Raw genomic sequence first — 23,681 nt, forward strand, 5'->3', positions numbered from 1 at the left:
AGTAGGTCTTGATTAGATGTGCTAGTAATTGTTCGACAAATGACGCAGTCATCTGCGAACAAACGAACGTTGCAAGACACGTGCAGGGGTAGGTCATTAATGTATATTATGAAGAGTAGGTGTCCAAGAACAGATCCTTGCGGTACACCGGAAGTCATTGCTAGGTGGTTAGATGCGCGGTTGTTAACTGTAACGAACTGAGATCGGTTTGTCAAGAACGCTTCAATCCATCACAATATGACGGGGTGAAGGTTCGCAAGAGAAAGTTTTAGTAGTAGACGTTGGGCTGTGAAGACTGTAGAATAACACTCCTTGTGATATTGGGTTTGTTGCGTGCCCTATACTGGGCCGTCCGACATTACTAAGTGTGATTCTACTACAAGACAGTCGGTTTCGTCACAACTCTCACAGGGCACGGAAGTCATGTTTGGGACGTTTATATTTACTTTACTTTGCTGGTGCTCATAAAACCAACTTTAAGCTGTGCGGTGAAACCAACTTTCTCTAGGAATAAACAAATTTTAATGGGTGTTCTGCAAATAAATGCATATAATATCTTCAATGTACATTTCGGTCCTTCATTATTGTGCCGATTTCAAGCAGGTAGAATAAATTGGCACTTTGGAAACGTCGCTTCAAATGTAAGTCTGCAGGTAAAGGATTAAAGATGTGTGAATACAAAGAAATTAGTGTAGGTGCCACTCAGAACATTAGTGGCCTTGCTTCGTTGACAACCTCAGACACTACAACACTACGCTTACCTACAAAAGTGCACAAAATACACGCGTCTTTGATAAAACACTACAGTCGTAATGCACAGCTAAATGGATGAGAATTAACTGGTAACCTATAAAGAAACCAGTTGTGAACCTGCACCAATTCAGGAGCAGTTAGCTTCACGCTCAGGTGGATCGTGAGACAGTACGCTCTCCCAAGAATCATAGTCGAACGGGGGTGGTGACTGTCATGAACAACGCCTCAGGGAAATGCATGCAGCAGTATGACAATACCTGCTTCCTTGTTATTGCTCATGTCACACCAACCGATACATCGGGATTAAATAATTAATAAAAAATTGGAGAGATAGAATTGCCCATATAAGGCACTAATCGTAATAAATCACCTCCAGCGCTTGTCGAATGGGTGCCGCAGGGCTACAGCCTGCGGAGGAGAGAGCGATCTCCTCCTTAAAAGGCCCCTCACCAGGGCCCCTAGCAAATTTTAGTTATATGCTGGAAGTTGTTACGTGTCTTCTAGGAGCGTCCCGCCGCAAAAGGTTTCAAATCGGCTCAATAATAGGCGAAATATAAATGCGAACCCATGATTTCAGGAGAGCTCCACTGCCAAGCAAACAAACAAACAAAGACACCAAAGAAAACGCAGGGAAAATTACTTGTACTTACCTGCACATTCTACCTGAAGGCATCAATGTTGCGGGATTCGAGACCCTTGGAGGTCGTGATCTTTCTGGGTGAAGGCGACTGGTCAATAAACTCGCACATGTTACCTGAAGGCATCAGTGTTGCCGGATTTGAGATCCTTGGAGTTCGTGATCTTTCTGGGTGAAGGCAACTGGTGAATAAACCCGCACATGCTAAATTATGGGGTTTTACGTGCCAAAACCACTTTCTGATTATGAAGCACGCCATAGTCGAGGACTCCGGAAATTTAGACCGCCTGGGGTTCTTTAACGTGCACCTAAATCTAAGTACACGGGTATTTTCGCATTTCGCCCACATCGAAAGGCGGCCGCCGTGGCCGGGATTCGGTCCCGCGACCTCGTGCTCAGCAGCCCAACACAATAGCCACTGAGCAACCACGGCAGGTAAACGAGCACATGCTACCTGAAGCAATCAATGTTGCTGGATTCGAGACCCTTTGTGTCCGTGATCTTTCTGGGCGAAGACAGCTGGTCAATAAATCCGCACATTCTACCTGAAGACGTCAATGTTGTCGGATTCGAGACTCTTGAAGTACGTGATCTTTCTGGGTGAAGGCAGCTGGTCAATAAATACGCACATGCTACCTGAAGGCATCAATGTTGCCGGATTCGAGACCCTTGGAGTCCGTGATCTTTCTTGGCGAAGACAGCTGGTCAATAAACCCGCACATGCTACCTGAAGGCATCAATGTTGCCGGATTCGAGACCTACTGGAGTCCGTGATCTTTCTGGGCGAAGGCAACTGGTCAATAAACCCGCACATGCTACCTGAAGCAATCAATGTTGCTGGATTCGAGACCTACTGGAGTCCGTGATCTTTCTGGGCGAAGGCAACTGGTCAATAAATCCGCACATTCTACCTGAAGACGTCTATGTTGTCGGATTCGAGACTCTTGAAGTACGTGATCTTTCTGGGTGAAGGCAACTGGTCAATAAACCCGCACATGCTACCTGAAGGCATCAATGTTGCCGGATTCGAGACCTACTGGAGTCCGTGATCTTTCTGGGCGAAGGCAACTGGTCAATACACCCGCACATGCTACCTGAAGCAATCAATGTTGCTGGATTCGAGACCCTTTGTGTCCGTGAGCTTTCTGGGTGAAGACAGCTGGTCAATAAATCCGCACATTCTACCTGAAGACGTCAATGTTGTCGGATTCGAGACTCTTGAAGTACGTGATCTTTCTGGGTGAAGGCAACTGGTCAATAAACCCGCACATGCTACCTGAAGGCATCAATGTTGCCGGATTCGAGACCTACTGGAGTCCGTGATCTTTCTGGGCGAAGGCAACTGGTCAATAAACCCGCACATTCTACCTGAAGCAATCAATGTTGCTGGATTCGAGACCCTTTGTGTCCGTGATCTTTCTGGGCGAAGACAGCTGGTCAATAAATCCGCACATTCTACCTGAAGACGTCAATGTTGTCGGATTCGAGACTCTTGAAGTACGTGATCTTTCTGGGTGAAGGCAGCTGGTCAATAAATCCGCACATGCTACCTGAAGGCATCAATGTTGCCGGATTCGAGACCCTTGGAGTCCGTGATCTTTCTTGGCGAAGACAGCTGGCCAATAAAACCGCACATGCTACCTGAAGGCATCAATGTTGCCGGATTCGAGACCTACTGGAGTCCGTGATCTTTCTGGGCGAAGGCAACTGGTCAATAAACCCGCACATGCTACCTGAAGCAATCAATGTTGCTGGATTCGAGACCCTTTGTGTCCGTGATCTTTCTGGGCGAAGATAGCTGGTCAATAAATCCACACATTCTACCTGAAGACGTCAATGTTGTCGGATTCGAGACTCTTGAAGTACGTGATCTTTCTGGGTGAAGGCAACTGGTCAATAAACCCGCACATGCTACCTGAAGGCATCAATGTTGCCTTATTCGAGACCCTCGTTATTACCTAGTTATAATCAGTGTATGTAGGCAGTGAAGCTCGCCTCCCAAAATCATGGATTCGCTGCACTGAAATAATTCTATCTTGGCTATTACTGGACCAATTTGAAAAATTCGTTCGGCAGAATGCTCCCTAGCGGGCGCGTAACAACTTCCAGCGTATAACCAAAATTTTCTATGTGGCCTGGTGAGGGGCCCTTTTAATCAGAAAAAGAAATTGCCAATTATAGTGCGTATAACTTTTAAAATGTTTTGCATGAGTGATATCAGCGTTCGCTATAAGTTCGGTTGCTACTTTGGTGCAAATATTTTTTGCTTATAAACTGCATGAAACGTGCCTTTCAACTATGTAATTCTTCCTGGCAAACACGTCATGATATTCCATGTGCAATGGCTGAGTGGCTCGTCTGGCATACACCAAGCGCATGCCGTTAGAGCGTGCGTCTCCTGGCAATGAAACGCAGACCGTGACCGTTTCTCTGCCATCTGCGTTGCAGACGAAACCAGCTTTATCGTCTGCATCCTAGACCTGGATGCTTGGGCGCACGTCTGAGAAAAGCCGGTGCTGACACAAAAATTAAAAAAATAATAATAATTCACAATCACAAAGTAATTCCTTGTTGTAACTTCTCACATGCATACCAGGCCTGTGGAGTTATCTAACGATGTATCACATATATTTTTATGCTAACCAGCAAAACGACTTTTTAAACCTTGAACACGAAGCTTCTTGTGAAAATTAGAACATCACCGGTTTCTTTTTCCAGGTGATCTGCTGAATCTTCAACACGTCAAATATGTTTAGGCTATGCTGTGGTAACAGGACTACCAATCTATATTTAATTTGTGTCTTCTAGATTTTCCTAGGTTCCAACAAAAATGTTCTAACTTGGAAATTTTACTCGCTTTTTCCTGTGCCAGGAGCCTTCGAAGTATTCAAACATTAAAAAAAAAATTGGCAGTCACACCGCTTCATTTTTTTGCCATATATACCATCTGGACTACTGGATCATACAAGGGCTTAAAAAACTGTTGAATTGTGCTTTTCATCTACCCTGGACAAGAAAAATAAATTTTGCCAAAATGCTAGAAAATATCTGACAAGAAAATTAAACGCGCTGAAAGAGTTCTCAATTTGAAGAAACCTGTGGAAATATTTCTGAGCTATATCTGTGACGGTCGAAAAAAAATGCTGGCTCATTTGGCGTGGAGGGACCCATGTGTGACACTGGTTATTTAATATGTGGCAAGCACACTCCTACATAGGCTATAGGCTCCCGTGCGTTAACTTGGGAGCTGGTGTTTCTGCGTAACAACCGCATCTTTTTGGCTTTAAAACCATTCGGAGCAGTCCTCACTTTCACTGGCTCCTTTCCCACCCATTATCTGATAAGGGCAGTTATCGCTTGTATAATTTACGTTCGCATTGAAACGAAACTTCACAATTTTGAATAGTTAATTCTCGGATCGAATACGAGCAGAATAGCAAATATTATTCTATTCGTATTCAATACTTCGAATGTTGGTTCACCCCTAGAAAAAGTTTAGAAGCACAGCTCTCCGTCGCAGAAGTGAGCTGCTTGACGGTGGGGACTGGTTCCGCTGCCTTTCAGCAACTCAACGTGTCGACAAGCCTAACAAAAATTTGGAGGACGCTTAAGCTTCGTTAAGAGTCGAACGCGATAGAATTCCAAGACCCCTGACTGCTTTTCATGCTTCCCGGCAACTGCAGCTTACGTAACCGTAACGTTTACCGGGAAACGCTGGCGGCGAACGCTATGCACGAAGGCAAGCTTCCTGGTAGAAACACGGCATCTTGCGTGGGTCGATCTCCTGTTATTTTTTCGCACTTTTAATATTTCAGTCTGATAAGAGCTAACCTAAAAAATATGCTCTGTTGGTGTCTTTTTTTCACCGTTACATTTGTTTGTGGGCTGCCGTTCTCAGAATTCCGAGGAATAGCTTCGTAAAGAACGAAAGGCAATTGGTACGAGCAACCTTGGTGGCAGAAGAGTGGTTGGGTATGCGCGGTTCGGAAATGCGGTTCGAAATATGTTTTGCCCTGGCGACGTCGGATGCCGGACGCGGGCCGCCGACGCCGGATTTTCTGCGGCATGGTAACGCGAGTGTTTTAATAAAAGATGGCAACAAAGACACGTCATCTTGTTAAAAAATTTCAATGAGAACAATGCTGGCGGTGCGCGAAAAAATGTTTAATGTTGCTGAAACGAAAGCTCGCGTCGATACGTGGCTGTGCCCTGGTATAGTGTTTGTCAGCCTCCATGGAACTGTTTGAAGATCAGTAACGATTCAAATACAGAGATAATTCCTCGCAGAAACGTTAGCCTAACACATATACTGCCTATATATCTAAGGGAAAAAGGAAGACGAGTTATTCGTCCTGGTGTTGTTCTAATCAAGTGCTGTTGTCATCATATATATTGTAAGCGCTATTAACGTACTTCGTCGTTTTCATTTGTACATAGCCATCATCATCTTCCCTCCCTCTTCTTCGACTTCTTCGCGCATGAACTGGGGCTTTGCCTTCCTTGGAAAAAACAGCGCTGGACAACTTGATCAGTCTCGGTATTATAAAGTGGTGGAGCTGCCGGGCACCGATCCCAGTACCTCCAGCATACAGTATATATATATATATATATATATATATATATATATATATATATTGACGCGTATATTCTACTTAGAAGACAACGACGATGGGGGCAATAACGGACTCCCTCTAGTGGGTGGCTGCGATTTGGGAGAGGACGAAGAAGGCGTGCCTGAATTCCGTTTGTTTTTGAACAGGTTGTCCTGTTGTTCTCGAACGTCTTCCTGTCTTCTGTCCACGTTGTACCACGACACTGGTGGAGGCGCTGGGTACTGAGTTCGCCTGATACTCCGAAGTCCTTCTGGGAGTCGTTCATCTAGCCCGGAGGCATCGCCACCAGTTACGACACCCGTGCATCGCTTTAGTCGCCGACTGCTAGGCCTTGCCTCGGAGTTTTCCCGTCTTCAACCACCTCTCTCTGGCAGCACCACACATCTCGTAATGGCCGCAACCAGCACACCGCAAGCACCCCAAAGCAGCTGGTTTCCCAGTCCACAACAGGTAACCGTTCTGCATCCACTGGTTCCCGATCGCTATCGCAGTGCAGTCTTCGAAGACATTGAAGACTGGCTTGACAAGTATGAAGGCACCGCACAGATTAACCAGTGGACTGAGCAGCAAAAGCTTTCCCACGTCTATTTCACCCTTGACGACAGTGGCCGTACTTGGTACGAGAACCGTGAAGCTAGCCTGACGACGTGGAATGACTTTCGGCAGAAGATCACGGATACTTTTGCAAGTGCCGGCCGACGCGACCAAGCCCAGCAGATGATGGAGCTACGGGTGTAACAACCTAATGAGTCGGTCACAATGTTCGCCGAGGACATGGCCCGCCTCTTTCGTATAGCCGACCCGAACATAACCGAAGATAGGAAGTTGCGCTACCTCATGCGAGGTGTAAAAGAGCAGTTGTTCGCGGGGCTTGTGCGGAATCCACCAGTCACCGTCGCTGGCTTTATCAAAAAGGCTACGGCTATTGAGCGGGCCCTTCATCAACGGTGCAGGCAGTACGATCGACTGTCCACCAGCAATGCAATCAATGCCGCCGCAGGGACTGCCGAGTATCAGAATTCCTTGCGTGAATTGATCAGAGAGCTTGTCAGAGAGGAAGTGCAATAGATTCTGACACGGACGTTGGATAGACCTGTAGCATCAATCGCCAAAGTGGTGCGCGACGAAATCAGGCAGGCGTTTCGGGCAGCCGATTTTCGAGATCACCAGCGTCCCATGACTTACGCCGCCGCTGTCTGCTGATGTCCACCACCCGCGGCAACCACACCGCCGTACCACCAGCCTCCAACAGCCGCTCCTCGGTCGCCGCCGCAAAAGGATGCTTCGAGGCGCGCACCCGTTATGCCGCTACAGTCACACCAGCTGCCGTCGTTCGCCGCCCCTTGGTCAACGCCGTAAAACGACGCTACGGGACGGCCGCAATTTCGGAAAACCGACGTATGGCGCACCGTTGATAGGCGACCACTTTGCTTTCACTGCGGAGGCGCCGGCCATATTTCGCGTAATTGCTGGCATCGCGACACGTCATTTCGACCTCATCGTCCGTGGTCCTACGGTCGACGTGCAAATGACGATTCCATGCTACGCCGCGACGACGCTACTTTTCGGGAACCTCGGATAGCGCACCCGAATGACGAATCCGTGCCGAACGATAGTTCCGATTTCAGGCGTCGGTCGCGTTCTCCAACCCCTCCGCGTCAGATGGCTTCACCTGCTGGACGTACTTTTGATAACCTACGAGGACGAAGGTCGCCCAGCCCCCGACGGGAAAACTGAAGGCGGCGACCTCGGGGGTAAGGTTGCAGGCCCGCCGCAATACAATAAAAAGCCCCCAACACTCCCGCTGTAGAACGCTGTGAAGCCGATAAACACCGAAGAAATTGTGAGCGCCGACATTGATGTTTTGGTGGACGGACAGCCAGTGACAGCGCTAGTCGACACTGGTGCCGACTTCTCGATAATGAGTCAGGAACTCGTCCTCCCGCCTGAAGAAAGTAAAGACGCCATGGACGGGACCTCACATAAGGACGGCAGGCGGTCAATTACTGATGCCTGCTGGAAGATATACTTCTAGAATTGATATCGGGGATTCTTCTTCGTGGCCGATTTCATCGTTCAGCCTGTGTGCTGTAAAGATTTGATTATTGGAATAGATTTTCTGAAAGAAAATGGCGCCGTAATTAATATCCTGGATCGCATGGTGACGTTTTATAAGAGTCCTGGTTTAGTCTGTTGCTTATCGCCGCAACACCACTCCTTTCGTCTAACAGAAGACGACGACGTCATCCCATCTCGATCATGTACCCTTGTTTCGGCAGCATGTGACGTACCGTTTCATTGCGAAGGCGCTGCCGACCAAATAACCACGTTGTTGTTCACTCATGGTATCTCGGTCGCGCGAGGAATCATAAATGTCACCGATGGGTGCACGAACCTATTGCTAACAAATTTTAGCACAGAGCGACGGCGCCTTCCAAAGGGCACGGCTGTGGCTTATCTTGACGGTGTTGCGGATGTCCGCGGCTTCTATTCACTACTCGAAGAAGCACCTACGCAAGACCCAGCTCCTGTACTTGACGTCAGCACTGCTTTGTCACCACACGATCGAGAACTGCTTTTTACGCTACTGGCCAAATTGAGCGACTGCTTGGCGTCGACGTGCAGCGTCGGTCGCACACCTCTAACAAAGCGCCGAATAATTACAGAGGATACGGCAAGACCAATTCACCAAAATCCTTATCGTGTTGCTCCCAGAGAACGTGCAGCCATACAACATCAAGTGACAAAAATGCTTAAAGACGACATGATCCAACCATCAATGAGTCCCTGGGCATCTCTTGTAGTTCTAGTCAAGAAAAAGGACGGCAGCTTGCGTTTCTGTGTGGACTACCGAAAACTAAATCAGGTGACAAAGAAAGGTGTGTACCCGCTTCCCCGTACAGACGATTCACTCGACAGGCTTCGACACGCGCGTTACTTCTCTTCAATGGATTCAAAAAGCGGATATTGGCAAATCGAGGTAGACCGGAGAGACCATGAAAAAACTGCTTTTGTGACACCAGACGGCCTATACGAATTGAAGGTCTTGCGTTTCGGCTTGTGCTCTGCACCTGCTACGTTCCAACGCCTCATGGACACTGTGCTTTCAGGCCTGAAGTGGAAAACCTGCTTAGTATACCTCGACGACGTCATCGTGTTCTCCGCAACATTTCAAGAACATCTCGAACGGCTTGAAGCAGTTCTGCAGTCCAACCGGTCCGCCGGCCTTACCCTGAAACCGGAGAAGTGCCACTTTGGCTTTGCGGAACTACAGTTTCTTGATCACGTCGTCAGCCACGCAGGTGTCCGCCCGGATCCCGAAAAAATTGACGCCGTCGCACAGTTCCCCGTACCATCCAATAAAAAGGCTGTCAGGTGCTTCCTCGGCCTCTGTGCCTATTATCGGCGGTTTATTGCAGACTTCGCTCATATTGCGTCGCCGTTAACTCGCCTGACGAGAGACGACGCTGCTTTTGCATGAGGCGAAGAAGAGCAAGGGGCATTCAACGACTTGCGGGAACGTCTCCAGACACCTCCAGTGCTTGCTCACTTTGATGAGACCGTTCCTACATTGCTCCGCACTGATGCTAGCAATGTTGGCTTCGGAGCTGTTCTTGTGCAACAGCAGGTAGTCACAGAAAGAGTACTTGCCTATGCAAGTAGAATACTCTCACGCACAAAGGCTAATTACTCCACGACTGAGAAAGAATGTGTCGCCGTAGTACGGGTGGTTATGAAATTTCGCCCATATTTGTATGGCCGCCACTTCACAGTTATAAGCGACCACCATTCACTGTGTTGGTTGACAAACCTTAAAGATCCTTCGGGACGACTGGCGCGTTGGAGCCTACAGTTGCAAGAGTTTGACATGACTGTCAAGTACAAGTCGGGGAAACGACATACGGATGTTGACTGCCTGTCTCGATCGCCAATTTATTTATTTATTTATTTATTTATTTATTTATTTATTTATTTATTTAAGATACTTTCAAGGCCCGAAGGCATTACAGAAAGGAGTGGGTGAACATAAAAAAATTGTGCAATATACAAAGACATATTCAACGTGGCGGTTCATGAATGCTGGTTTTGAAAGTGTCGGTATCCAGGATGGCTGCAACGGTGGTGGGAAGGTGGTTCCAATCTTTGCTTGTTCTAGGGATGAATGCATTACTACAAAGTTTAGTACGTGAAGACGGCACACCAACTTTGAAGCTGTGGTTAGAGCGACATGATATGCATAGATAGATAGTCATCTGCTCCACCCGAAGAAGACTCGGCATTTATTTGTGTTCTAAACACATCCGCCATCGCGCAACAACAACGGGACGACCCTGAGTTGCTTGAACTCATCAGTTACTTAGAGGGCAGATCTGCGAAACCGCCTAGAGTTTTCACAAGAGGACTGTTGTCGTTTTGTTTCCGGGCGAAAGTACTATACAAACGAAACTTTTCTTCTGCTCCTCATTCCTGCAGCTCTTCGTACGGAAGTACCTATCACAACGAGGTGACTTCTGGTCACTTAGGCTACACGAGAACGCTGGCCGCAGTGCAGCAGAGGTACTACTGGCCGAGACTAACCACCACCGTGAAACATCACGTTCGCATTTGCCTCGACTGCCAGAGGCGCAAGTCGCCTCCGTCGAAACCTGCCAGCCTCCTACAGCCGTCCAGGTTCCTCGAAGACCATTTGACCAAATTGGAATGGATATATTGGGCCCACTTCCTACTTCCACTGCAGGGAACCGCTTTGTTATCGTCGCAACCGACTATCTCACACGTTACGCTGAAAGAAAGGCAATCGGGAGAAGTACAGCAGCCGAGGTGGCGCGCTTTTTCATTGAGCACGTTGTGTTGCGACACGGTGCACCAACCGTCGTAATAACACACCGAGGAACCGCATTCACGGCTGCACTGTTAGATCACGTCTTGCTGCTAAGCAGAACGTCTCATCGAAGTCAACCGCATACCATCCACAAACCAACGGATTAACAGAAAACCTAAACAAAACAATTGTAGACATGCTCTCCATGTACGTGGATGTTGAACAGAAAAATTGGGACGACATCCTACCTTATATCACCTTTGCATATAACACGCCGAAACAAGAGAAAACGCGCATGACTCCGTTCACCTTTGTTCACGGACGGGATGTACGAACGATATTGGATGCAATGCTTCCACACGACTTTGACGACACTTATACGGACGCCGATGTGTTTACACAACGCGCAGAAGAGGCTCGGCAGCTCGCACGCTTGCGGATCTGCCAGCAGGAAGACTACGACGCAGGGCGCTATGATCTTAATCGTCGAATGGTCATCTATGACGTCGGCGACAGAGTGTGGGTTTGGACACCCATACGCAAACGAGGCCTCTCCGAGAAGCTGTTAAGACGATACTTAGGACCATATCGAGTATTGCGCCGACTCAGTGATGCCATGTACGAGGTCGTCCCCGATAGTGCCAGTTGTACGCGGCGCCGTGCGCATTCTCCTGAACTTGTGCACGTTGTCCGCATGAAGCCGTATGTGAGCGAATAACTATGCGAGAGACTCTTACTTCCGCGAGTGACATTACTGGTTTAGCGTCGGGGCGATGCTCTTTTAGGGAGGGACAAATGACGCGTATATTCTACTTAGAAGACAACGACGATGGGGGCAATAATGGACTCCCTCTAGTGGGTGGCTGAGATTTGGGAGAGGACGCAGAAGACGTGCCTCAGTTCCGTTTGTTTTTGAACAGGTTGTCCTGTTGTTCTTGAACGTCTCCCTGTCTTCTGTCCGCGTTGTACCGCGACAATATCGTCACAGTATGTATGCCCCGGCGACCTTTGAACGGATAATGGACATGCTCTTGCATGGTTTGGAATGGTCCATCTGTTTATGCTACTTGGATGACGTCATCGTATTCTCTTCAACTTTTGCGACTCATCTTGAGCGACTTTCATCTGTTCTTTCTGTTTTTCGCACCGCTGGCTTGCAGCTGAACTCGTCCAAGTGCCACTTCGGTCACCGCCAAATAACTATGCTCGGGCACCTCGTCGATTCGTCAGGCATTCGCCACGACCCCGCTAAAGTTCATGCTGTGCAGAATTTCCCCGTACCAACTTGTGCCAGAGATGTTCGCAGCTTTATTGGCCTTTGCTCGTACTTCCGCAGGTTTGTGGAAAATTTCGCCCATGTAGCCCGTCCCCTTACTGACCTCCTGAAGAAAGACGTTCCTTTCTGTTGGGGCTCTGAACAAGCGTCTGCTTTCTCGTAGCTAATCACGCTGCTCACCACACCTCCTGTTCTCGCTCATTTTGACGCCTCCGCTCCGACAGAAATCCGCACTGACGCCAGTGGCTACGGCATCGGCGCAGTTTTAGCTCAACGCCAATGTGGACACGACCGCGTCATCGCCTACGCCAGCCGCCTCCTCTCTCCCGCAGAGCGCAATTACACGATTACTGAGCGCGAGTGTCTCGCCCTCATTTGGGCGGTGGGCAAGTTCCGACCCTACATATATGGTCGACCATTCACAGTTACAACCGACCACCACGCCCTTTGTTGGCTTTCCTCCCTCAAGGATTCCACCGGATGCCTCGGTCGCTGGGCCCTACAACTGCAGGAATACACATACACTGTGGTCTACAAGTCGGGTCGTCTACATCAGGACGCCGACTGCCTGTCTTGTCATCCCGTCGATGTACCGGACGGCTTAGTGGATGTCGCACCAATCTGCGTTATTTCGCCCTCTGCCTTGCAAGACATTGGCGCTGAACAATTACGCAATGAGTCATTACGCCCCATTATCGAACGCCTGCTCTCTGATCCGTCTGACCCATCCCTTCAGATGTTAGTACTACAAAATGACATCCTGTATCGCCGCAACATGCACCCCGACGGGCCCGAGCTCCTAACTGTCATTCCATCTCATCTGCGACAGATTGTACTGCAGCAACTGCACGACGTTCCCACAGCTGGACACCTTGGCGTCAGGCGGACTTGTGACCGAATTCGGCGACGGTTTTTCTGGCCCCGTCTCCACCGCTCCGTCCGGCGCTATGTTGCCGCGTGTGAGTCGTGTCAACGCCGGAGAAGACCAGCTGTACCTCCTGCCGGGCTGCTGCAGCCTTTGGATATACCGGCCGACGATTTTTTTCGCGTTGGCGTTGATATTCTCGGACCATTCCCTCTATCACTTGGCGGAAACAGGTGTATTGCCGTAGCTACGGACTATATAACTCGTTATGCCATTACTAGAGCCCTACCGACCAGCTGCGCTGCAGACGTCGCTGATTTCTTGCTTCACGACGTTATCTTGCACCACGGTGCACCTCGTCAACTTCTCACCGACCGCGGCAGATACTTTCTTGCCAAAGTCATAGACGACCTACTTCGATCATGTGCTACTAAACACAAACTTACTACCGCTTACCATCCTCAAACTAACGGTCTTACCGAACGCCTGAACCGGTCATTAACTGACATGCTAGCAATGTATGTTTCCTCCGATCATCGCGACTTGGACATTGCTCTATCACTTGTCACGTTCGCCTACAATTCCTCGCGCCACGACGCAGCTGGCCATTCACCCTTCATCTCCTCTTCGTCCGTGAGCCGACTTTGCCTTTCGAGACTCTCCTTTCGACCACACTCGACTCGCCGACAGAGTACACCCGGGATGTCATAGCCACAGCGACCCAAGCACGCCAGACTGCCCGCATTCGTCTTTCTGCTTCACAGACATGCCATAAGTGCCGTTACAGCGCCATCACGACGTGCACTACGAACCAGGTGCTCTTGTGCTAGTTTGGTATCCAACTCGGCGTGTTGGTTTTTCCGAGAAATTCCTCTCGCGATACTATGGGCCTTACCGCATCCTCTGTCAGGTGACCCCTGTCACGTATGAAGTGTCTCCGCTGGATGTCACGGTGCCTTCACCTCTCTCTGACATCATCCACGTCAGCCGTCTCAAACCTTACCTTTCTCAGACCGATGAGCGGCACCTATAAGGTGCCTTTTCCGACGGGAGTAATGTCACAGTCGGTAATGTGGGAAGAAGAGGACGATGATGGTGGCCTTGGAGACGACGAAGAAGAGTTTAGTTTTATCGCTGCTCTACGCTTGTGGGCTCAGCCATTAAAAGCCATCTGTAAATAGGCGCACGCTTCTTCCATCCCGTAACATATCTCTCACACACACACACACACACACACACACACACACACACACACACACACACACACACACACACACACACACACACACACACACACACACACACACACACACACACACACACACACACACAGTCCCAAGTCCGTCAAAACCCGTCAGGCGAAGGTGATAAATTACTAAATAAACTGACAGTCACCTAATGTTCAGAAGGAAATAAAGCTTTAATTTCTTTGGAACATTAAGTGCGTGGCAGTTTATTTGACACTATATATATATATATATATATATATATATATATATATATATATATATATATATATATATATATATATATATATATATATATATACTACTTTATTTTAGCCACCCCGAATTTAGCGAAAATATATATAGTATGTAATGATTTTCTACGCCAAAATACTTGTTATGTTTTATGTTAACCATCGATATTTCTTCTGTAAAACGCGAGGCTTCTAATTTTCTGCGAAAGCCGGTCTGCAGTGTACACCATACAATATGTGACAGTTTCTTTGTGTCATGATGTGCTAGGCGAATGATAGGTGCTAATTCAGCCTTTCGCGACTATGTGACATACTGCGATTCTTAATATATGCCTTGCCTCAGATAGCCAAGTATGTCAAGCAATAATTTGACACAGAAAGGTGTGAAAGTCTTCGATTATAATGCTGTTCTTTCAAATGACTAAATAGGGATATACAGCTTCATACATTGAAAATTAAAATTGTCGGGTCTTACTTGTCAAAACAGCGACCTGATCATGAGCTCCACCGTAGGGGTGGGGAGGGTGAAGATTGAGGATTAAGTTTGGCCCCCTTTAACGTGCACGCAGCTAGCTTACGCTTCAGGGGCGTTTTCGCATTTGGCCTCCATCGAAATGCGGCCGTCGTGGCCGGTATTTGACCCCGCGCCATCGGGTTTACCATCGCAACGCTAAATCCACTGCGCCACCAGAACGATACATATAATTTGATATATAATATCCAGTGGATGTTGTCAAGACGCCCATAGCGAAAACGTGGTATGAGCCAAGTACGTTCAGTTGTATGTCTCTCGCATGGCCGTTCTGTTGTACTTTCTGTTTCCCCATACTGCGGACATACCGGGCTAGTGCGTGGTGCACACGCTCTGCCTGTCGCAAGGTCATATGCTTATTCTGCAGCTTGATTGTGCACTATACATTACCTAAGTCGTACTTGCGCGCACTAAATTATCGAACCGTTTTGTGGCTTACAGAAATATGTGTGCCAACAGTACATATATTACATCCCAGGCAGCGGTATATGTCATGTCTTGCAAACAATTGCGAAATGTTGCGCGAAACAATTGAAATATTGCGCGAAATGTTGAGTCAGCGGAATCAGATACGTGCTTCCGGCACGCACGTGCACTTGGAGTAAAGTGGGCGTTCCTCTTAGTCTAGAACCGGGCACTGGTGCGTATCCACCTGAACTTGAGCAAATTCTATGCCCCAGGACAAATGCGGGATGCTTGATGTACGCAATAGCAGAAGCTGCTGACAAGTGTGCCGTCATCATCAGCATCATAATCAGCCTCATAAATTATAAGAAGTTCACTGCAGCACGAAGGCTTTTCCCAACTAGCGATTCCCAATTACCCCTGTTTTGCCCTAGCTGGTATTTTGTAACTCTAATTGTCCCCCTGTTATTCTGCCCTACGCTTGGCATGGTCTGTCCGGTTCCATTTTTTTCCTAATGTCAACTGGAATACTGATTATTTCTTATCTGCTCGCTTATCCGCACCACTGTCTTCGTTTCTTTTAACGTTACGTCTAACATTTTTCGTTCTATCGCTCTTTTGCGGGGTCCTTTACTTGTTCTCGCGAGTGTGAGTGAGTGAGTGAAAAACTTTATTGAGCTCTAGATTCTCTGGTCTTCTGCGGTCTTGAGATGGCTTCGTCCATCTTCTTGCACAACGGTCGGTTGCCCTTAGTCCAGAGCTCCGCTGGATGCTGCTGCCAGTTGTGCTCGCCGAATCAGACTTTCTTGGTCGACCCGGCGATCGCTGGAGAGCACTCCTTCCCATTGCTCCGCACTCGGGTTTGGTATGACGGGTACCACGTCTACCTTCTGGCATGCCCACGCTATCTGATACAGCGTGGGTGTTTAGTGGCACCAGGGGCATCTGTCATTGTATTGTGTGGGATACATCTTGCTGAGTACGTTTAGGTTCGGGTACGAGCCTGTTTGTAGCTGCCTCCACGCGACACAGTACTCTCTGCTAAGGGAGTTGTACCGCTTTCTGCAGCCCTTGTAGTAATTTAGTATCGCCAAATAGTCTTGGGTTACATGTTCGGTCCCCTCGAGGTCACCTACGTTGGGTGCTCTGTAATAAGTGTACCCTGAGCTATCCTGTTCGCCTCTTGGTTCCCTGCTACTCCCGTGTGTCCCGGCGTCCATACTATCGTATGCCTAATTGGTTCTTCGTTTGGTTGTCGTGTTATGTGGTCTCCGGAGCGGAGTATGCGGAGCGCTCCGTGCCCTATTTTGCCGCGTAGGTAGTTGCGGCACGCCGTTTGTGAGTCTGTAAGGATTGATAGAGACCGTTTAGACCGATATCCCTTCGCTGCCGCTAGAGCGACGGCCGCTTCTTCAGCCTGGACTATTGTACAGTCTTGTAGTGATGCGCTGGTGATCTCGCGTAGGTTCGAATCAGTCACCGTTGCTACCGCGTTGCTGTTGCTCTGCCCCGCTGCTCTGGCGTATGTGGCTGCGTCCACGTATACCGTGGTTTCTTGGGGTGCTAGTGTCTTTTGTAGGTATTCAGCCCTCGCTCTCTGCGTGCTTTGTGTAGGTTGGGGTCCATGTTCCTGAGCATCATCATCATCATCATCATCATCATCATCATCATCATCATCATCATCAGCCTGGTTACGCCCACTGCAGGGCAAAGGCCTCTCCCATACTTCTCCTGAGTATGGGTGCTACTTTCAGTGTGTTGCGATACTCGTCCGGAATTGTTTCGGTCCTCTGTATCTCTTGAAGTTGATCGGCGCAGCCTAGTTTCTTCAGGAGCTCCCTGTCAGATGGGGTCTGCGGTAGTCTGCGCAGTTGGGAGACTAGTTGCGCCTCTCTTAATTCCTCGAAGGTGTTGTGTAGTCCTAAGGCTAGGAGCTTTTCGGTTGAGATGTTGTGGGGAAGGGGGAGTGCGGTTTTGTAGGATTTGGGTAGAATCACGTCCGCCTGTTGTACATCACTCTTGATGGGATTGTAGTAGGGGCGGCTGTATGCCACTCGGCTAATCACCAGGCTTCTGACCAGCTTGAATGTGTCCTCCTCTCGCATACCGTGGCGTCCGTGTGAGATGCACGTGATCTGGCGAACTTCTTCGTTAACGTCAAGTTTCAGCTCCATATGCCAGCACAGTTAGCACCGATTGTACCCTTTTCTGCGGTAGGCTCCAAGTCAGGATTTGGTAATGCCTGCCGTATATACTCCAACCCATTTTGATTCGTCTGTAAGTTTCCTTCTCATGACCAAGTTGCCCTGTGAGTAAGTGACCTACATAAAAGTACTCTTGCAGGGACTCAAGAGGCTGGCTGGCGTTCAGGAATTCTTGTTCTCTTGCCAAGCTTATTGAACATTACTTTTGTCTCCTGCATATTAAGTCCCTACATTGATGATGATGACGACAAACATGACTATTCGTCTTTATTAACGTAACGTTCCCAGGGTCTCTCGACAAGCAACAACTCTTGCACCTGCCACACGAGCACTCTCGGTGCTCATTGAGCTCTATCTGCAAATGGTTTTTTTCGAGTAAGGTGGGAGACGTTATATCGTCAACGATTGCAGAAGCAGTCACGTAAGATTTGACATGACATCGACCGATTTGATTTGACATCGACCCAATTAAGCTACACAAAAATGATAGAATAATGCGTGTATTTCGATGCCTTTGTACTCATGCTCAATTCTCTAGAGACCCGTACCAGTACGCCTACCACAATTCAACCTGCAATACATGCCACCGTCTTGAATGACCGGCTCGCTGCAGTACCCACACCTTTCTTCCTCTCCGGGCCATTAGCACCTCCGCAACGTACTATGCGAGTATGGCCAGGCGGGGACTGTTCCAATCCAAAAACGTCAGACTAGGTCCTGTACTATATTAACGATAGCTTTAGAGATCGAAGAGTAAGTTAAGGGATGCAATCCACCGGGAGTAAAAAAAATGCGAGGGGCCTATAGTCGAGTACGGTTTCTTCTTGCGTACTCAAAGCCGCTTGCGTACAATATTTCTAAAAGTCCCTAAGGTGAATTCTTCCTCTCTCAGCTCCTGTCGCGGACCAAGCCAGCGGTGGCCGCTGTGGACGCGTCTTCGGCCAGCAGCGCCGACGGCGACGGCCTGAAGGTCGAGCACCAGCGGCAGCAGAAGTCGGCGGAGAGCCGGCTGCCCACCCTGGAGGAGTTCCTCGAGAAGCGAGACTTCACGGGGGCCATGTCGCTGCTCGAGTTCACCGGCACCTCCTCCTCCTCGTCCCAGTCCTCACGGCTCGAGGCGGCGCTGTGGACGGCCTACTGCGCCTTCCACCTGGGACAGCACCGGCAGGCGATGCGCATCTACCAGGAACTGCTGGCCGACAAGTCGATGCCGCCGCCGCTGGTGAGTGGAGACGCGGCGCAGGCACCTGAGCGAACCGAGACGGAATGCCGTATTCGCTTTCCGGTCACGCTTACTCGTGGTATGCGTGGCCAGAAATATAAGTTTTATGTACGTGTATCAAATAGCTTTTCTGCTAGAGACATCGCATTCTTGAAGATCGTAGTGTTTGGCATATATTTTTATTGGTTGTGGAATGGAGTTTAAACTTGCGAAAGTAGCAAGGGGTATTGAGAAGCTTGGCAGCTGGAACACAACGCGGTTGGGAAGCAGACAGAGGAGCAGAACTACCCATAAGAACGGAACTAGTACTTTTGTTTTCTCCAGCCTTCGTCCCAGCCCCTCTGTGTTCAATCCACGTCAGAGCCAACTCGCCAAAAACGAAGTCTTAATATGCGAGTTCTCGTAGTGAAGCACTCCGGAATAATTCAATCCGCCTGGCGTTTTTTAATGTAGAGTAGTTAATTAAACGAGTGTTTTGCCGTTTTACCTCCAATTGGAATGGCAGTTACGATGGTCGGTAAGGTAAACCCCGTATCCACTAAGTCAGCGTGACTGGAGCATCATAACTATTCGATTCGGTCATCGAACGGAATTTTCTATTCTTGTATTAATCTCGACTTCTTGAAAGTATAGACGAAGCAAGTTCATGCGTTTCTTCTGAGAACCCAGAGTGTTAACAATGATGGTTGCACCCAGAGTAAAGGCACTCCTTGATTGCTGAGGGACTGCTTTTGGGCTCGTTAGCTGGCGCCATGAACACGGAGTTGGTGCTTAACGCATAACAAATAGCTCGAACAGTGGCCTAAAGGCTGCCCCCATTTTCTGAAGAATGATTTACTTGCGATGCACACACTTCGTCCGCCACGGTGTTGCTCACTGTGGCCTCCGAAATACAAGCACAGATACCGTTACCCCCAGGGTCTGCGTAACGGGCAAAACCCGACAGAAAATTGCCAAGTGCGAATGTTGTGCGATAGTATAGCTGCTAGCTCGCCCGGCTCTCCATTGCACACTGGCGGAAGTGCGTGAAGTCGATGCCCAGTGTCAGTGGTGGGAAAAGCATTACTTTTCCTCACCATGATGCTGAAGGTGATACTCAGTATGACATATGGTGACCCTACGACATCAGGGCAATAGAAAGCACACAAGATCAATTTGAGTTTGTAAGAGCTAGGAAGCTTTAGCTTAGGGCTAACTCCATTATCCCATTGAAATACGTGCGAAACGAATAACTGCTCTCATTAGGCAACATCTGAGCCAATTTCAATGAACGTTGTTGCATTTGAGACAAAAGGTAACCGAGTGCAAAAAGCATAATCTTGATTTTCGAACGCATATTTACAAAAATAAAAATAAAAATTGGCAACGTAAAAAAAATTGCACCATTATTCACAAAATGCTCTAACGATATAGATTTTCGTAAGAGAAAATTCCAGCAAATCCTGATGCATGGCATATCGTCAGCGTAAGTGGCCGGCCATGACAAAGAGCATTTAGACAAATGAAAAGTTTTGCGAATTCTGCCATAGTGTGTGGCACCGGAGCCACGCTAGAACACATGATATATGGGAATGCCAGGGTCTAATACACGATAATGAGAGCGAGAGCTTCTTGCTGGGCAAGTTGGTATTGATTCATTATACCTATATTTGAGGCGCCAAAAAACCACGCACAGCAGAAGCAGAAGTACGAAAGCTAGTGAATTAGTGGAAGCACTTTATATCAGTAAGAAAGGTAGCTTGGTGTGTTAGCGAAACGTCGCTATCATTGTATAAGTTAGAGAAACAGTTTGGTGAAAGAGCTTAATTATCTTACCGTACTTGATGCTTGAGTGGGCTTGTTGCGCAGGCGCTGACTGAGGGTATAAATGCTCGTGTATTCCGCGAAAATAAAGTAGTTGTGAGAGGCGCCCTGTCCCGCTGTTCTACCTTGGGTGATGTGTGTCGTTTTATGGCGCCTTAAAAATTGGTTTGATGAATGAGAGCGAGACCTTCACCGACCGATGGCAGGCCGCGCTGCCTAGCTCAAACCTAGAAGACCAACTCTGGGCAGTCCAGCGGGCCAAGGAAGCCGCCGATATGCAAGAACTCTTGGCTGTAACCTCGGCGGGTGCCCCAGCCCACTAACTCGCCGGACGCGAATTGCTCTGATCCGAAATAAAGTTTTTATGACTCGCTCACTCTGCCCGTGAAGAACGCAGTTTACAAGTTCATAACTCTGCGCCAAAAAAAAAAAAGATGTCGCAGTTCTGTGAATTGCATCTCTTAGAGCGTCTAAGATGGCCAAATGTCATATGTGAATTGAAAACTTTCATGACATTGTTGCATTGTTTACGAGGATTTAGGAAAAGTCCTACTTGCATAACAGTGAAATGTGGCAGACGCGCCTCTTGTTTTCTGTGGCAACTTAGAGAAGATGATCACCGCACTTGCTGTGATTGCGAGAGCGCTCGTGCTGGTCGCTACTACTGTAGTGCTCTTCACCCGTTATCCCCTTTGTAACTCAACCTAATTGCACCAGTGGTATAATACAGAATGGTGTATAATCAAGTCAGTTTGCTTTAGAGGTTTTAATAGATGCTGTTTACGGGATTGTGACATCTTTCAAACACTTTTGTTGTTGCTGAGTTACAAAGTTGTAATATTGATGCATCGATTTTCTTAGATTTTGCGGTTTTGGAGAACTTCTCTCAATGTCTTGGCCTAAATAAAAGAATCTGCTCTGTGCCGTCGGTACCTATTAGCTTCCCCTTTACATGCAGCAAACCTCGTCAACTTCAGTGCAGATGGACGCCGAGCGAAACGATGTCTTCTTTCCCCCATATGTTTTTAAATAGGAAATGCAGAGGTAAAGTGTCCTCTTGATGGGCCAGGATGGCATCGGCTGACGGCAGACAGTGTCTGCAATACTTGCAGCGACATTATTTATACAGGAAACTGAATTAGGCCGATAGCAGGAAAATCGCAAGAATCTGTTGAAAGGGTATTTCACCAAAACACCTGGTACTTCTAGCGCAAGCTGATATTCTTGTTTACCAAAGGGAGCGGGTGGGGTTATTCCGTGAGTGTTCACTAAATGGACTGTCCATTTCAGAGCTCACCGATTGGATAGAACTCGGAGCCGGTAGGGATAGGCGCCAATCTTCACCGCCGACTCTCAAGCTCAATCTAATCAGTGCGCGTTGAATGGACAGTTCACTTATAGTGGACATTTGCAGAATAACCTCCGCCCTCATCCGCCCAGATGTGATATTAAGGGAAGGCTATACTGTGCCGACAATGTTGGCATATGTGTTCTGAACTTCCAACTGTTTTGAGGCATCGCTTTAAATGTTGCGCGATGTTGTCGAAACAAGGTGCCTAGTAATCACACAAAAAAAATGCTTGAGAGAACGAATTACGAAGATGTAAGAGTGGGTTAATGTGCCTATTTGGCACGAGCGCCGCTTCCGAGCAAACCGCGCCGACTCCGCGCAAACCGTCATCAGGTTCGTGTCTCCGTGAGGCACAAAAACAAGCTTACCCGGGCGTAAGTGACAATGAAAACACGTACGCTAGCCCCACTTCTCTCAAACTATGTGAGAGTCGCAGTTTAAGGGCGTTCATTCTCGCAATTAAATTTAAAATTGTGTTTGCCTGGCCCATCCGTAATGCGTTTGTGGAGTCCACTTTTGAAGTGTCACCCCAGCAGGACGCATATCTTGTCTTGTCGTGACCACAGAAATCGTAAATTTATTCACAAGCAAGCTGCCTGAGGGACGCTCGCGCGCAGCTGCAGGTGTGCTTATAGGTAAGATCGGTTCTCTTTCTAGGTGTGTGCGAACATTCGCATATTTCGAACGATGAATCGTATATTTCACAATTGGACTCCCGTTTTCGAAGCGATTAGTTAGTATTCGTAATTACAATTTTTCCAGTGGTGTTAGAACATGTTAGCGTCAACTGTGCGCATCAAATGTAAAATTGGAGCCAAAGTGCGACAAACTTAATCCCGGAGCCCTAAACTGCTATCATTGGCGCTCTCCGTTAGTGTCTTGAACATGCCAAGAAAGTGCTTGCTTGTTCGTAACGCTTCATTTATGCCTTTAATAAACAACGCTTCAGAACGGGCAATGCAATAAGAAAAGTTTGCGAACGTTGCCAGTATGTAGGATATGAACATCGTTTTATTTGCATGATGGCTGCCAACGACTCTTCGTTATTCGAAAACTATTGAAAAAGTATTATATTCGATTCGCTGCTGGCACTATTGCATTAATATTCCATTCGGTTTAAAAAGTCACCATTCGAACACCCCTATTCTTTTCTTCACGGGTTCTCTTCCTCTTTCTGTTCCCTTTCCCTCACCCCAGTGTAGGGTAGCAAACCGGGTGTCCGTCTGCTTCAACTCCCTGAATTTGCTCTACTGGCTTTCACTCTCTGCTCTCATCGCAGGACGTGTGGAGCTACCTTGCGTGCTGCCAGTTCCACCTGGGCCTGTACCGCGAGGCCGAAGCGTCGGTGCTGAAGGGCCCCAAGAACCAGCTGCAGAGCCGGCTCCTCTTCCACCTGGCCCACAAGGCGGGAGACGAGAAGAGGCTCATGGCGCTGCACCAGAGCCTGCAGGACATACTCGAAGACCAGCTGTCGCTCGCATCCATTCACTACCTCAGGTACATACAGAGAATCACAGGTCCGCATAAGCGTCACTAACGAGTACACCGACTCGTAGTCCCACTACATATTTTAAAAGATGTGAGGTAGAGCAATATCGTGGGTGATGAGGGACGAAAGGTGCGAGCAGACGTGAGCATTAACGAAAGTACCGTATTTGCACGTAAATAACGCGACCACAAAGACATAACGCGAAGCAAGGCTTTGCATCTCTCAGAAT

General features: G+C 48.2%; 1 protein-coding gene across 1 annotated transcript in view; it reads left to right on the plus strand.

Annotated features, from left to right (window-relative positions):
• The window catches only part of Ttc26 (tetratricopeptide repeat domain 26), a 144,930-nt gene that overhangs the window by 8,352 nt on the left and 112,897 nt on the right, over positions 1 to 23,681 (plus strand). Inside the window, exons 2-3 of the mRNA XM_075702906.1 lie at positions 18,480 to 18,809; positions 23,243 to 23,460. Of these exons, the coding sequence (XP_075559021.1) occupies positions 18,480 to 18,809; positions 23,243 to 23,460 (548 nt within the window). The remainder of the gene's footprint in view (positions 1 to 18,479; positions 18,810 to 23,242; positions 23,461 to 23,681) is intronic.

The sequence above is a fragment of the Dermacentor variabilis genome, chromosome 8 (assembly GCF_050947875.1).
Source record: "Dermacentor variabilis isolate Ectoservices chromosome 8, ASM5094787v1, whole genome shotgun sequence".
In the NCBI taxonomy this organism is placed as follows: domain Eukaryota; kingdom Metazoa; phylum Arthropoda; class Arachnida; order Ixodida; family Ixodidae; genus Dermacentor; species Dermacentor variabilis.